The following is a 13,687-nucleotide window of genomic DNA, read 5'->3' as shown; positions in this document are numbered from 1 at the left end:
TTCTCAAACCATTGGGCTATCGGGGTTACCTCGAAACCTTTGGGAACCTTTTATTTCCCCACCTTTCGGGTTGGGTTTTTAGTCTGTGCAGTGGATGGCGGAGTATTCCCAGCCGTGGTTTGTGTGAGTGGTGGAGCTGAAATCCGAGATGCTCACCGCAGTGCTCAGCCTTTCCAGAGAAGGACCGGGGGAGTGTCTTGGGTTTTTAGTAAGGCTGCGTGGGTGTGCATATTAAACTGAAATTCTGCTGTGCTTGGCTACCTCGGGGACTGGTTCTAATCACCGGGCAAATATGCTGTGTGTAGGAGAAAGGCTTAATTTCGTGAAATTTGTTGCATTGTGCATGGATGGTGATTGGGAAATAGCGGTGGGTGAGAGCAGAAGGCAGAGCTTGGCAGAGGCGGTGGGTAGAGTTAAAACAAAAAGCCTTCCTGGTTGCTCAGGGGGTTGGGATGCACCGAGAACGGTTTGGTAGGGAAATAGAGTTGGAGGTTGGAGGACTTCTGGTTTGATGGCACACCTGGAAAACGTAAACGCCGCGAGGAGTTTGTTACAAGGAATGAAACCTCCACAAAGTCCTGGGAGAGGGAAAAGGGGGGTGGGTTGCGAATCTCTGGAGCTGAGCAAGAGGAGCTGTTTCGTTTCAGAACAACAAAGCTGCCATGAGCAGTCGCCAAGGGAAGGACGTTTGGCTGAGGAAGAGCGTTTGCAAAGCTGCTACTGAGGGAAGTGTAAGAAGAAACGTTTCGAAAGCCGCTGCCTCAGTGATTTTCCAGGGTAGCCTCGTTAGCAACAAAGCAGCTTGGAGCAAACTATCTTGCAGAGGTCATGTGACCATTTAGGTCTTTCTGGACGCGATCACTCGTGCCCCAAAATCGTTGTGGTTTCTATGATGAAGAAGCAAGCTTTTCAGCCCCGCATCGTCCTCTTTGTCATCGTAAAGGCTGTGCAACGCATGTCCTCCTGTCCACAGAGCGACCCGAGGAACCCTGACCCCAAACTGGGAGTTCACGACAGCCCCGCTCGGATGGAGGCATCTGGGAGCCAAGGAATTGCCAAACCCGCTTTGATCCAGCTGCTGTTCTCCGGCTCTGCCTGTGGTTCTCTGTAAATCACTCACAGATAATATTTCCATGTGCTGGCTCTCTCCGTGTCCCCCTGCTTTCTGAATAATTACCTTGTTTTGTGCGAACCCACCAGAGGTTTTTCACAGATAATTCATCCGGCGCTGAAAGGCAGCCAGCTTTGGGGCTGGAGTCAGTTTTGTGGCCACCTGGCATTGCTGCACTGAGCTCAGTGTCGGAGCACAGCTGTCTCTAGAGGGAAATGCAACATCCAGCAGAGCCCAGGGCAGGGCGCGAAGCAAACCCAGCTGAAATCCCCGCCGCCCTTCCTCAGGGGATGGTTTACCTTGGCAAATGCAGCCTGCCCCGAGTTTCTGGACGTGTGGACAGATTGATCCTGCAGATCTGGATGCTCTCACCCGCAGAATGCACATTTTGCTGGAACAAAACGCCTCGGGGTGGGGGGTGGGGTGTTGTTGGAGGGCTGCACTGTCTCATCTCGCTCCATGTCTCAGCCAGCACAGAGCTCGGAGCATGTGGGTCAGAGCCCAGCATGGAGCCAGGGTTGTCCCCCCCCCCCCCCTCAGGTTTATGTCCTCATCATGGGGACGCTGCGGTGGCACAGGGCCTGGGGTCACAGAGGGGCAGCCAGGAGGCTGCCAGCCCTGCTGGAATCACACCACAAAGTCCTGCTCTGCTTCTTCTGGCTTGGCAGAGTGGAAACAGTCCTTGCCGAGATGAGTGGAGAAGCTCAGAGCCCTCTGCTCCCCATCCGTGCACACTCACGTGGCCGGGCACGTGAGGACCCCCCCGTGCCAAAGAACAGCCCCTCACCCCCAAATCACACCTTGTGCTTCTTCAGCAGTGCCGTTACAGGCAGCAGGTAATGATGTGGGGCTGGGATGGGGGAGGGAGGGAGTGCTCGCTGCCTTCTGTTTCACCATCCAGTACCAAATCTGGGGCGTTTCCCCCCCCCCCCAGAACCACTCTGGGCTGGCAGTTCTGCAGCTGTTCTTCTCAGACATCTCCATCCCTGAATCCTTTTCCAAAGAAAACAAGCCGACCTTAATTGAAAGTCCCATCCCTGCTCAACAACCCCCGCTTGGAGCCTCTGCTGTCCCCAGTGCCACAAATGCAAACTATTCTGCTCCTGATAAATGCTTCTGGGGGTGCACAGCCTGCAGCTCCCGGAGCCTCCTGCGTGTTCAGCAGCAAATTCACAGCATCACCCATCCAAAGGGAGCCTGAAAGTCACGGTTCCCTGAAAGTCAAAGCGTGTTTTATTGACTGCAGCCAAGAGAATGAAAGATCTGGAGACCCCGGACTCCCACGGAATAAACCACATTATTCCTGCACGGTGATCGTTTCTCTCCCAGACGTGAATTCGAGTCAGCACCCCTGCTGGGAATGATTAAAGACCACTTCAGAAATCAGTGCAGCAAATTGTAAAATAAGCAGGTGAAGAAGGGAAGGAAAACAAGAAAATATTATGACCTGCCACCCTCAATCGGGAGCAATCAGGGAAGGAAGCTGCTCCACGGTGCTGCTCCGTGGTGAGGGAACACAGCAACCCCCCCCCAGCTGTTTGCTGGGCACAATGAGGGTGTAGCTGTGGGGCAGGGCTGCTCTCTGCCACCACAGCCTGTTTTGGGGAGGATGCAGCCCATATATACACACACAGATACAGGGGGATGCTGTCAGGTGAGGAGCACACCCAGCAGGACGGATGGGATCACTTCTCTATGGATGTTTATTGCTGTATTGATAAAATACCTCAACAGAGCATGGGCTGCCCTCCTGGTAGTGCTGCCCTCCTCCACCCCACAGCCAACTTGTAGGGCCTGTGTCCCTCTGCTATCCCTTCACCTGCTTACAGGGACACAGTGGGGACAGTGCCTGCATGGGGCTGTCCCATCAGGCCAGGATGGGGAAGGAGGCAGCAGTGGCCACACCGCAGTTGTTGTCCTTCATGGCCATGAGGATGTAGCCGTCATTGCCCCAATAGGTGGACCAGGAGTTCTTGATGAGCCAGTAGCTCTTGCCATGCAGGACACCATAGCCCACAGCCAGCACTGCATGGTCCAGCTCTGATGTCTCATTGCCTGGGAGGAGAACAGAAAAGAGACATCCCCATCTCCACCCATTGCCACCCATCAACTGACCTCCATCATCCCCATCTCCATCCATCCTCTCCACTGGGTGCCCCAACCCCCCTCACCACAGTGGGGCTCCTCGTAGACCCCATTGGCGTAGAAGGTGAAGGACTTGTGTGAGGCATCAATGTTGACAGCTATGGGGCCGTGCTTGAACAGGGCAGCTTTCAGAGCTTCAGCATTGCCTGGCTCCACGGTGACGTAGCCGGCGAGTGGGGCCACCAGCTCCGACTGGTTGTAGTGGCAGTAGCCATTCTGGGAGGGGACATTGAGGTGACTTCATGGTCTAGGGCAGGTTTGTAGGGGATCCAACCCACCCCAGGTAACCAAACCAAAGGGGAGCATCCATCCACCAACAAAGAGATGATGGCAGCTTCGGAGGAGTCTATTCCTGCATCCCATAATGTTGGTGGGGAGGATGAGGTGTGTGCACCCCCAGCACCCTCACCTGCCCCAGGTAGGGCCCATAGGACTCGGTGCTGGCGATGCCGCCGTGCTTCTTGATCCACTCGTAGGCTCTCCACTCCTCACCCCCATCACACGCGTAGTTCCCAAAGCCCCAGGAGCAGTCAATGAGGACTTGCTGGGACAGCGGGGTCAGCACGCCGGTCTGTGGGGGGACACATTGTAGGGACATGGACGGGAACTCTCTGACCACCCCAAAGCGTTGGGTCCCCGCTCCCACCTTGAGGAAGAGGGCCCCCTCCATGGCACCCGTGGTGGCGAAGCTCCAGCAGGACCCGCAGACAGCCTGGTCCTTCACGGGGGTCACCGCGCCTGGGGACAGCGGGGCAACCAATGGGGTGTGAAGGGGAACTGAGGCAGGAGGTGAGGGCTGCCCATGCTCCCAGCAGGGCCGGGTCCCTCCTCACCATACAGCCTCCAGTCCAGGCTCTCGGGCAGGACGAGGCCGGCATAGAGCTGCATGGAGAAGGGCAGCCCATGGTTGGGGTCCCCGCTCCGGCGCCGTCCCCGCATTGCAGCCATCTCCTGTGGCGTGCGGTCAGCCAGGTGGTTCAGTGCCAGCGAGTAGGAGAGCGCGGCACGGTTCTTGGAGTGCACAAACCTGGCCATGGGGAGAGATGCTGTGGGTTCAGAGGAGCCCCACTGAGCCCCCAGCTCTACCCCACTGCCCCATACACACCGCATGTTGTGGATGAAGGTGTGCTTGCGGTGCTCGTGCTCCTCCTCGCTGCTGTAGCGCTTCCCAAACCTCTCCTTATAGTGGTGGAAGAGGCGGTGGTGGACGTGCTCTGTGTGCAGGGTGGTCCCCACAAACTCCTGCATGGGGTTGGCCACGATGCGGTGCTCGGGGCCAGCTGTGGGCCACTGCTCACACTGCACACCTATGGGGCACAGAGCGGGGCTGCGGCCTCCAGGCATGGACAGCAGCTCCTGACCCCACAGCAGGGTGTATGGCACCTGCAGGCCATGGGGTACCCACCCTATATAGGGGTCTGCATGCAGGGTCTACGCCTAGTGCCCACCCCATACTAGGGGTCTGAATGCAGGATTTGCATCTGCAAGCAGAGCTGGAACATCCCTGCAGTGCACCAGAATGGGGTTCCCCAACACTAGGATCACTACAGTTATCATTTGCACTAAACCTATTGACCCAGATTAGGGAATGCATGCAACTTAAAGCAAGTTAAAGAGGAGGACACAGAGCTGCCTTCCATGCAGGCACATCCCCGGGAGGGCTTTGGGGTGGCAGCAGCTGCTCACCGTGTGGGAGCTGGAAGATGCTGGAGGCGAAGCGGTGCCCGAAGGCGCTGTACTCGATCTCGTATTTGTCATAGTGGGAGCCCAGCAGGCTGTTGTAGCCCTGCACCTCGTAGTGCAGAGGCACGGGGCCGTGTGCCGAGCTGCCCACCCGCAGCGTGTAGATGTTCTTCTTATGGCCCCAATAGGAGACGTTCTGCCACACGGCGCACTGCTGCCCATGGAACTGCTCCTCCCGCACCCACTGGGCATGGAATGGCAGCAACACCGCGCTGCCACCGCATCCCCAGCTGTGCACTGTGCCCACAGAGTGCCAGGCCTGGACCTGGCCTCTCATGTACCCCATTCCCAACCACTTCTGCCCTGTCTCTGGGAGCTCTGGTGGGAACCACCGTGTCCCTCTCTGTCCCATCCCCTCCCCTGTCTCACTCCCCATCCCCATGGCCGGGGCTCACCCTGAAGTGCTCCAGGTTGGGGAAGACGCTCTGTGGGGTGATGAGGTCCCCGTCGGTGCCGTTGATGCGGAAGCACTTGCGGACGTTCACCTCCGTCTCCGTGGTCTCCGGTGTCACCTTGAAACTGGCACCAAAAGGTCCCATGGAGCCGAACTGGAAGGTGACCACTTGGCCTGGGGATGGCACAGCACCAGGTTCCAGCCATGGTGCTGCCATTGGGGTGGCTCCATGGGGAGCAGAGGAGTGGGGTGGCTATGAGCTCTCTGCACCCACCGCCGTAGTACTCGATGCGGCTCTTCCCCCCGCTGAGGTTGTACCAGGCTTCAAAAGGCTCCCTGATCTCAGCATAGGGCAGGCTGATGGCTCCTGTGGGCAGCCCGCGGTGTCACCCCACCGATCCCACCCACAGCAGCCATGCACTAAGCAGCACCCAGAGGTGCCAGACCCCCCAGCAGTACCTTTGACATGGTAGACGTCTCCGAACGTGGGTCTCTCTGGAGGAGCTTTGCTCTCTGCTCCTGGAAGGATAAAAGGGAAGCGATAATTTTTAAAGCCCTTTAAAACGCTGCTTGCCCACCTCTCCAAGGGCAGGGCTGGCAGCTGAGCTGGTCCCTGGCTCAATGCCTGCATAAAACCCCAGGAAGAGGGGACAGAATTGGGGGAGGGGATGCAGAGGAGGACTCCCACCCTGCCCATCCAGGACAGAGGATTCTGAAGCTGGGGGGCAGTAGGGAAGGGGTCCCCACTCCTCCCTGGCCATGGGGACAGAGCAGAAGCTCAGCAGCACCCGGGGGGCATTTCCCCATGAAGAGGGCACAGCCATCACCCCCCTCCCCAGAACTGGGCACTCACCCAGCAGCACTGCAGCCCCGAGCACCAACAACCACCTCCAACCCTCCATCCTGCATCCACCCACCCTACCCACTGCCCTGCTTAAATAGGACCACTGGGTGGGCAGGGAGCTGAAAGCAGCCAACAGGCACAGCCCTCCCAGAGCCAGGATGGGACCATGTTGGGGGGGTGGGGGTGGAGTGTGTGGCTTTGGGTTGCCCCACCATGAGCACCTGGGGGTTGGGGGTTCCCCTGTGCTCCCTCCCAAGGCTCTGCTGCCTGTAGCTTGCAGCAGCACTTACAGCAGTGCAGGAGCTGCAGGTAAACCTCGTCAGCTGCACCAGGAGAGCAAGAAAGCCAAGTCCCCCCCAGGTGCTCCCACCCTCCTGGTAGAACATCCCCACTGAAGCCATGGGGACTTCATGTTCCTGCATCCCTCTGGATAAGCCAGCAGCACAAACCCAGGCTCTGCAGTTATGGGAGTTAATTGGGGGGAAAAAAACAAAGAGAAAAAAGAAAAGGAGGAAAATATAGATGACAACTCAGGAGCTACATGGGAAAGAAGGACCCAGCAAGGAGTGCAGCACAGTCCCTGCGGCGGTGGCCTTCACCCCTCCTGCCTGCAGCACATCCAGCTGGAACCCTGCCCAAGGTGACAGCGAACCCCAAACAAGGCAGATAGGAGCTGGGTGCAGGAGGGCTGCATGCGCTGCTGGGGACATGTGTGGGTCGTGCCCCCCGTGCTGCGGCGTTCCCCAAATGCCACAGCCCTATAAGAACAAAGGCTTGCCCTTTGCAACCGTCTGAGGGTAAAGCAGAGACCCCCGCAGAGCAGAGCAGCCCCCCAGGGTGCAGAGAAACACAGTGCTGCCCTGAGTGCCACCACCTCGCTGAGCCCCAGCGCAGCCCAGGCACTGGGGCAGAGGGTGGCTGCTCCCCCCGTGCATCAAGAATGTCTCAGCTCAGCAGAAATCCTGGAGTTGTTTGTGCTCCACCTCGAGACCGGGCTGCAGGAGCCTCACCCTGAGCAGCTGAGGAGCTGCAAACACCACTTGTCCCATCCCCAGGAGAGCCCTGAAGTCCCACAGGGCTGGGAACAAGGAACTGCGATGATCCAGGCAGCCACTAACTGAATCCCTCCCATAGAAACCAAATGGTGTTTATCCAGGGTCTTTATTGGCAAGCCCATGGCTGCTTCTCCAGCACCCCACTGTCCTGTCCCACCACGTCCCCATCTTCATCCTCCACCAGGAGGTCCCACCGAAGGTTATGATCCAGGGATGTGTGCTGGGAGCACCGTCAAAGGCTCTGCTCTGTTTTAGGCCAGGATGGGGTAGGTGGCCTCGGTGGCCACACCGCAGTTGTTGTCCTTCATGGCCATGAGGATGTAGCCGTCATTGCCCCAGTAGGTGGACCAGGAGTTCTTGATGAGCCAGTAGGTCTCTCCCTGCAGGACGCCGTAGCCCACAGCCAGCACTGCGTGGTCCAGCTGTCCTGTCTTGTTTGCTGCAGGGACAACAAGGGAAATGGTCTTCTGGGGAGAGCAGCCCTGGGGATGCTGTCACGTATGTGATCTATGATCACAGAGCCATTAAGGTTGGAAAGACCTCCACTAGCCCCAAGTCTGACCCCAACGCATCCCCCCTAACCATGCCCTCAGTGCCATATCTCCATGGTTCTGGAGTGGTAGTCACCACCTTCCCGAGCAGCCTGTGCCAATACCCGACCATTCCTTTTGAGTATAAATTTCTCCTAATACCCAACCTGGCCTTCCCATATGGGGCTGCTCACCTCCTCCAGCCCTGCCAAAGCCACTCAACAACATAATGGGGGACCTGGGAGTCTTGGCATCACTTCGAGAACCCCAATCCCTTCATGCCACCCCACTCACCGCACTTGGGCTCATAGTAGATCCCATTGGAATAGAAGGAGAAGGTCTTGTGTGAGGCATCGATGCTGACAGCCACGGGGCCGTGCTTGTAGATGGCAGTTTTGACTGCTGTGATGTTGCCCGAGGTGACGTTGACGTAGCCCGTGATCTTGCCCAGCATCTCAGACTGGTTGTAGTGGCACAAGCCGTTCTGCAGCACCAGGGGAGGCTGCATCACCAGGGGGCACCCACATCCCCTTGCTGTGCCCCTGGCTGCCCCCTTCTCTGATGCAGGGATGGATGCGGGGTTGGGGCTGTGCCAGCATCTCCGCTCCATCCCCTCCTGCCTCCTGCAGGGACCCTGTCCCAGACACTGCACCCAGCCCCCTCGCTCTGCCCTGTCCCTGTCCCCAGGCAGCCCTGCTCCATCCCTGTGCCGCGGGGATGCAACACTCCCATGGGCGGAGGAGCATCGTCCCTGTTTTGCAAGAAGAGAAACTGAGGCAGTGATGAAACCTGGCTGAGCCGCAGGGCTTGGCTTCAGACTGCATGGAACCATGGGGACTCTCGTGTCCTGGGGCAGTTTCCCCATCACCAGAACCTGTGAGCATCTGATGGGGACCATCCCCAAGCAGGGCTCACAAGGCACATCCCCAATGGCAGGGAACCCAACAGGGGTGTGGGACCACCCTCACCTGCCCCTTGTAGGTGCCATAGGACTCGGTGCTGGCGATGCCGCCGTGCTTCTTGATCCACTCGTAGGCTCTCCACTCCTCACCCCCATCACACGCGTAGTTCCCAAAGCCCCAGGAGCAGTCGATGAGGACTTGCTGGGACAGCGGGGTCAGCACGCCGGTCTGTGGGGGGACACACTGTAGGGACAGGAACCCACTGACCACCCCAAAGCGTTGGGTCCCCGCTCCCACCTTGAGGAAGAGGGCCCCCTCCATGGCGCCCGTGGTGGCGAAGCTCCAGCAGGACCCGCAGACAGCCTGGTCCTTCACGGGGGTCACCGCGCCTGGGGACAGCGGGGCAACCAATGGGGTGTGAAGGGGAACTGAGGCAGGAGGTGAGGGCTGCCCATGCTCCCAGCAGGGCCGGGTCCCTCCTCACCGTACATCCTCCAGTCCAGGCTCTCGGGCAGGATGATCCCAGTGTAGTGCTCAGCAGGGAAGGGCAGCCCATGGTTGGGGTCCCCGCTCTGGCGCCGTCCCCGCATTGCAGCCATCTCCTGTGGCGTGCGGTCGGCCAGGTGGTTCAGTGCCAGCGAGTAGGAGAGCGCGGCACGGTTCTTGGAGTGCACAAACCTGGCCACGGGGGTGGTACCACTCAGCCCCCAGTAGGGTGGGGGTCTCCCCTATGGGTTCCCCCTTTACCCGTACCTCATGTTGTGCACAAAGATGTGCTGCCGGTGCTCCATCTCCCGTGCTGAGCCATACTGCTTCCCGAAGCGCCGGCGGTAGTGATGGAACACCTCGTGTGCCCACGGTTGGTGCCTCCCCACCAGGTCCTCCATGGGGTTGGCCAGCACACGGTGCTCTGCCACGCTCCCTGGCAGCAGCCCGCATTTCTTTGTCTCTGGGGTATGATGAGGTGACACCGTCAGCCCAAGTTCTCCCCAGCACTGAGGTGGGGTCCCAACCCCACTCACCATTCACCGGGATGTCAAAGACGGACGGAGGGAAGCTGTTGTCGAAGTCAGTGTAGGAGATCTCATACTTGTCATAGTGGGAGCCCAGCAGGCTGTTGTAGCCATGCATCTCGTAGTGCACCGGGGCCACCCCGCAGCTGGAGTTGGTCACCCACAGCGTGTAGACGTTCTTCTTCTGCTGCCAGTGGGTGACATTCTGCCACACGGCGCAGTACCGGCCCTGGTAGTACTCCTCACGTAGGAACTGGGGTATGGGGGTGAGTGTTTGGGGTGCCATTGGGGTTCTGCATGGACCCCAAAGCGCATGACTCCCCCGGCACCCAACATCGCTTTGGGTATCCATCATGGCTTTAAACACCCAGCATTGCTATGGGTATCCATCATGGCTTTGGGCACCCAACACTGCTATGGGTATCCATCATGGCTTTGGGCACCCAGCATTGCTTTGGGTATCCATCATGGCCTTGGGCACCCAAAGCTTCTTTGGGCACCCAATATTGCTATGGGTATCCATCATGGCTTTAGACACCCAACATTGCTTTGGGTATCCATCATGGCCTTGGGCACCCAACATCGCTTTGGGTATCCATCATGGCCTTGGGCACCCAGCATTGCTTTGGGTATCCATCATGGCCTTGGGCACCCAAAGCTTCTTTGGGCACCCAATATTGCTATGGGTATCCATCATGGCTTTGGGCACCCAACAGTGCTATGGGTATCCATCATGACTTTGGGCACCCAACACTGCTATGGGTATCCATCATGGCTTTGAGTGCCCAACAACACTTCGTGCACCCATCATTGCTTTGGGGACCTAACACTGCTTTGGGCACCCAACCTTGCTATGGGTATCCATGATCACTTTGGGCACCCAACGTTGCCTCTGGCACCCAGCCCATGCCAGCCTCCTGGGACAGATCCAGCAGCCATGCCCGTCACGTTCCCCACACGGGATGTTGTTGGTGCTGCCCCAGAGCCTGCGGACATCAGGAGCAGAACTGCCGTGCAGCAACTTGCCTGAGCCATCCCGAGACGCCGGCATTTGTGTGGGCTGCGGCACGTCCCAGCATTGCTCAGGATTGGGAAAGGACTCGGGAGTCCGGCCCCGATGCAGGTGGGGAAATGACCCTCCCTGTGCCCGTGGGTGCAGGACGTGCTGCAGCCTGCCCAGCACCCTGCAGGAGTCGGTGCGCCGTGCAGCTCCCATCCCGAGGGATGCTCCAGGCAGCGGCTCCAGGCTGCAGCACGTCCCACCCCTCACCTTGAAGCCATCCAAGCTGGGGAAGACACTCTGAGCTTTGACCACGTCCTCTTTGGAGCCGGGCAGCTGGAAGCATTTCCGGGTGTTCACCTCCTTCTCGGTGGTCTCGGGGGTGATCTTGTAGCGCATCCCATAGGGCTTCACCCCGGCCAGCTGGTATGTGATCACCTGCCCTGCACCAAGCAGGGGAAACTGAGGCACGGCAGTCCCACCTCAGCCTTCTGCACAGGGACAGGCACAGCATGGCGTGGACTGTTGCACCCAGAGCACTTACCCCCATAGTACTGGATCCGGCTCTTGTTCCCTGTCAGGTTGTACCAAGCTTCAAAGGGCTCCTCAATTTCAGCGTAGGGCAGACTGATAACCCCTGCAGGACACCCAGCTCAGCCCCAGCACCCAGCATCCCACCCCAAGCCCTGACTGCACTGCATGCATCAGAGGATGCAGAGGGTCTTGCAGCCAAATCCAGCTGCAGATCCCTGCAGTCCCCCCCCCCCCAACACACACAGTGACCTGCCCCATTTGGCTCAGCTCTGAGCACCCTCCTCTCCCCCCATGGCGCTGTGGGTCCTGCTGTGGGGCTGTTACCTCGCACGTGGTAGATGGAGCCAAAGTCGGGGTGTGGATGGGAGAGTGCATCATCGTGCCCTGCAAGGCAGAGTGGTGGGGTGAGCACAGCCTGTGGGGCTGCTGGAGCCACGCTTGGGGCTTGAGGCTTGTGCAACCCCACACCAACATGCCCCATTGCCTTCCCCTTCACAACACCTCCAGGACCTGGCAAGGCTCTGTTGCTGCTGCACCCAAACTCGGGGGCTCCCCACTGTGCCCTGGGCAAACAGTGCTGGAGCTGTGGGGAGCAGTGATGGAGCCAGGGGGCGCAGTCCCTCTCAGAGGGGTACAGACCCTTCCACCCTCCCCTTTGCCCTCCCTTTGCTTCCGGCAGCAACCTGCCTGCCTCTCTGCAAAACAGGGAACCAGCTGGAGTTGCAGCAGCCTGCCTCAGTGCAGCCCTATTTTCACACTTCCCCCTTACCGAAGCACTTTGCCACCCCACAGCCCTTAAGGGCTTTGAATATAGGAAACCCCACAAAGCATGCAGGAAAACCCTTTCTCCCCTCCCAGCAATGAGGAGATGCCACCCCCGGCTCCCACCCATGGGTGTCCCCAAAGGGCACCGACTCACCCCGCATGGAGCTGCCGAGCACGGCGGCCACGACCCAGCCCAGCACACCCATCATCACAGCTCCTCATAGGGATGAGCTCGGCTTTAAGCCCAAACCTGGGCCCTCCCCAGGGGAGGGAAGGAACCAACATCATGTGGTGCACGGGACCTGCTGGCAGCAGGGTATTGTGTGCTGGGATTGCTGCTGGCAGCAGGGTGCTGTGTGCTGGGATTGCTGCACCATGCTGGGGGTGGGCGGCACAGCCAAAAGGTGGTGCAGCTGGGGGAACAGAGAGCACTGGGGTCCCCTCTGGCATCCCAAGTGGCTTGCAGGGATGGGGGCTGTGGGGCAGAGGGAAATGCTGGACCCTATGGTTTGGGAACTGGGCTGGAAGGGGGAAAACTGAGGTACCAGTCAGCATGTGGAGTGCAGAAGCCTCTCACCTCCCCGTGTCCCTACCAGCCTCCAAGGGCTCTGAGGTCCCCATGTGCTGCTGGGACCCCCTCAGAGCTGCCTCGTCTCCCTGTGCTGGCAGCACTTACCCTGCACCAGAGCACCAGAGCTCCTTCATGGGTGTTAGGAGAGCACCTGGGGCTGCAATGTGGTGCCTGGGTGCGTTCATGGTGCTGCAGGGGACCACTGTGAGCAGCCACCATCCTGCAGGGCTTCGTCCCCACTTGGGGCTGAGCCCCTCAGGACAGCAGTGATGGGGCCACGTCCCCATCCCAGTGGTGGTCAGTGAGAACAGGAAGAGCTCTGGGGCTGGACTTGGTGTCACACAAGAAAGCAGCCACCCTGCAGAGGTTACTGTGAGAGGGGGGGGGAGGGAGAGAGGAGGGAGAGCAGGAGGAAGGCTCTGGAGGGACAGCGAAGGGCCTCCATCCTGCAAAGCAGCCCAAGTGGGATGCAGCAGCTCAGGGCTGAAGCTCCATCCCCTCCCCATGCACCATCAGCCCTTGGAAGCACGGCCCCATGGCAGGAAACTGCGGCGGGGGTAAAAATACCGGCAGCCCCTTGCTGAGATCGGCCCGTCCTTGGGGTCAGGCCCAGGCAGAGCTGCACTCCAACCACAGAGGCTATTTATTTCTAGCCGGGCAGGTTCTGCTTTTAGCAAGCAGCCTCCCTCTGGGTCAGCTCTGCACCCCATCGGGACCCCATAGATGCAGGGGTCAGATTGCCGAAGCTCTGAGCTGTCTCTGTAAGGAGCATCCCAAGCTCAGAACCCTCATGGAGAGCCTGGGCTGGGTGAGGGGTGTGGGGATGTGGATGGGATGCGGGGGTCCCAGCAGGGTGTGTGGGACTGGGTTGGGTGTGGGGTCCCTGCAGGGTGTGTGGGACTGGGTTGGGTGTGGGGTCCCTGCAGGGTGTGGAGGTCTCAGCCGAGGTTTGTGCTGTTGTAGGGTTGATGCCAAACGTTGGGTTCCTCCCACCGGCACCTTCATCCCATAGATAACGATCCGCTGCACGACCCACAGGGGACTTTTTATCCCACCCCATGGTCCCGGTGTCCCCACGCT

General features: G+C 59.3%; 2 protein-coding genes across 9 annotated transcripts; both read right to left on the bottom strand.

Annotated features, from left to right (window-relative positions):
• Positions 1 to 1,995: 1,995 nt before the first annotated feature.
• LOC140261754 (digestive cysteine proteinase 1-like) lies at positions 1,996 to 6,305 on the bottom strand. 8 transcript variants are annotated; one of them, XM_072355529.1, is made up of 12 exons: positions 6,247 to 6,305; positions 5,853 to 5,912; positions 5,668 to 5,760; positions 5,395 to 5,567; positions 4,943 to 5,183; positions 4,362 to 4,563; positions 4,090 to 4,283; positions 3,903 to 3,994; positions 3,666 to 3,827; positions 3,283 to 3,472; positions 2,931 to 3,166; positions 1,996 to 2,462 (listed from the first exon to the last, which is right to left on the bottom strand). In XM_072355529.1, exons 1-11 carry the CDS (start codon positions 6,293 to 6,295, stop codon positions 2,979 to 2,981), a joined length of 1,644 nt encoding a protein of 547 aa, XP_072211630.1. In that variant the 5' UTR covers positions 6,296 to 6,305; the 3' UTR covers positions 1,996 to 2,462; positions 2,931 to 2,978. The 8 variants fall into 8 exon arrangements, 5 of the variants coding, with proteins under 5 accessions (XP_072211630.1, XP_072211632.1, XP_072211631.1 ...); XM_072355531.1 differs by having other exon boundaries at positions 1,996 to 2,465; positions 2,939 to 3,166; XM_072355530.1 differs by having other exon boundaries at positions 2,939 to 3,166.
• A 1,075-nt stretch (positions 6,306 to 7,380) lies between these two features.
• Positions 7,381 to 12,449, bottom strand: LOC140261689 (digestive cysteine proteinase 1-like). The gene is made up of 11 exons (XM_072355399.1): positions 12,191 to 12,449; positions 11,596 to 11,655; positions 11,282 to 11,374; positions 11,008 to 11,180; positions 9,747 to 9,990; positions 9,478 to 9,673; positions 9,209 to 9,402; positions 9,022 to 9,113; positions 8,791 to 8,952; positions 8,117 to 8,306; positions 7,381 to 7,731 (listed from the first exon to the last, which is right to left on the bottom strand). The coding sequence occupies exons 1-11, from the start codon at positions 12,243 to 12,245 to the stop codon at positions 7,544 to 7,546; spliced, it is 1,647 nt and encodes a 548-aa protein (XP_072211500.1). The 5' UTR covers positions 12,246 to 12,449; the 3' UTR covers positions 7,381 to 7,543.
• Positions 12,450 to 13,687: the final 1,238 nt, after the last annotated feature.

This window comes from Excalfactoria chinensis, chromosome 22 (genome assembly GCF_039878825.1).
Source record: "Excalfactoria chinensis isolate bCotChi1 chromosome 22, bCotChi1.hap2, whole genome shotgun sequence".
NCBI lineage: Eukaryota > Metazoa > Chordata > Aves > Galliformes > Phasianidae > Excalfactoria > Excalfactoria chinensis.
Note: the sequence above shows the minus strand (reverse complement) of the source record. Positions and strands in the feature narration are given on the sequence as shown.

Bases quoted from the DNA above. Each gene is read 5' to 3' on its own strand.
- LOC140261689 (XM_072355399.1), bottom strand. From the start codon at position 12,245: ATGATGGGTGTGCTGGGCTGGGTCGTGGCCGCCGTGCTCGGCAGCTCC. The intron at 11,375-11,595 runs GTAACAGCCCCA...GGTGTCCTGCAG, and splicing joins CTCCATCTACCACGTGCGAG to GGGTTATCAGTCTGCCCTAC. The intron at 7,732-8,116 runs GTGAGTGGGGTG...TTGTCCCTGCAG, and splicing joins CTACTATGAGCCCAAGTGCG to CAAACAAGACAGGACAGCTG.
- LOC140261754 (XM_072355529.1), bottom strand. From the start codon at position 6,295: ATGGAGGGTTGGAGGTGGTTGTTGGTGCTCGGGGCTGCAGTGCTGCTG. The intron at 5,568-5,667 runs GTGGGTGCAGAG...TGCCATCCCCAG, and splicing joins CCGCATCGAGTACTACGGCG to GCCAAGTGGTCACCTTCCAG. The intron at 5,184-5,394 runs GTGAGCCCCGGC...TTCCATGCCCAG, and splicing joins CCAACCTGGAGCACTTCAGG to TGGGTGCGGGAGGAGCAGTT.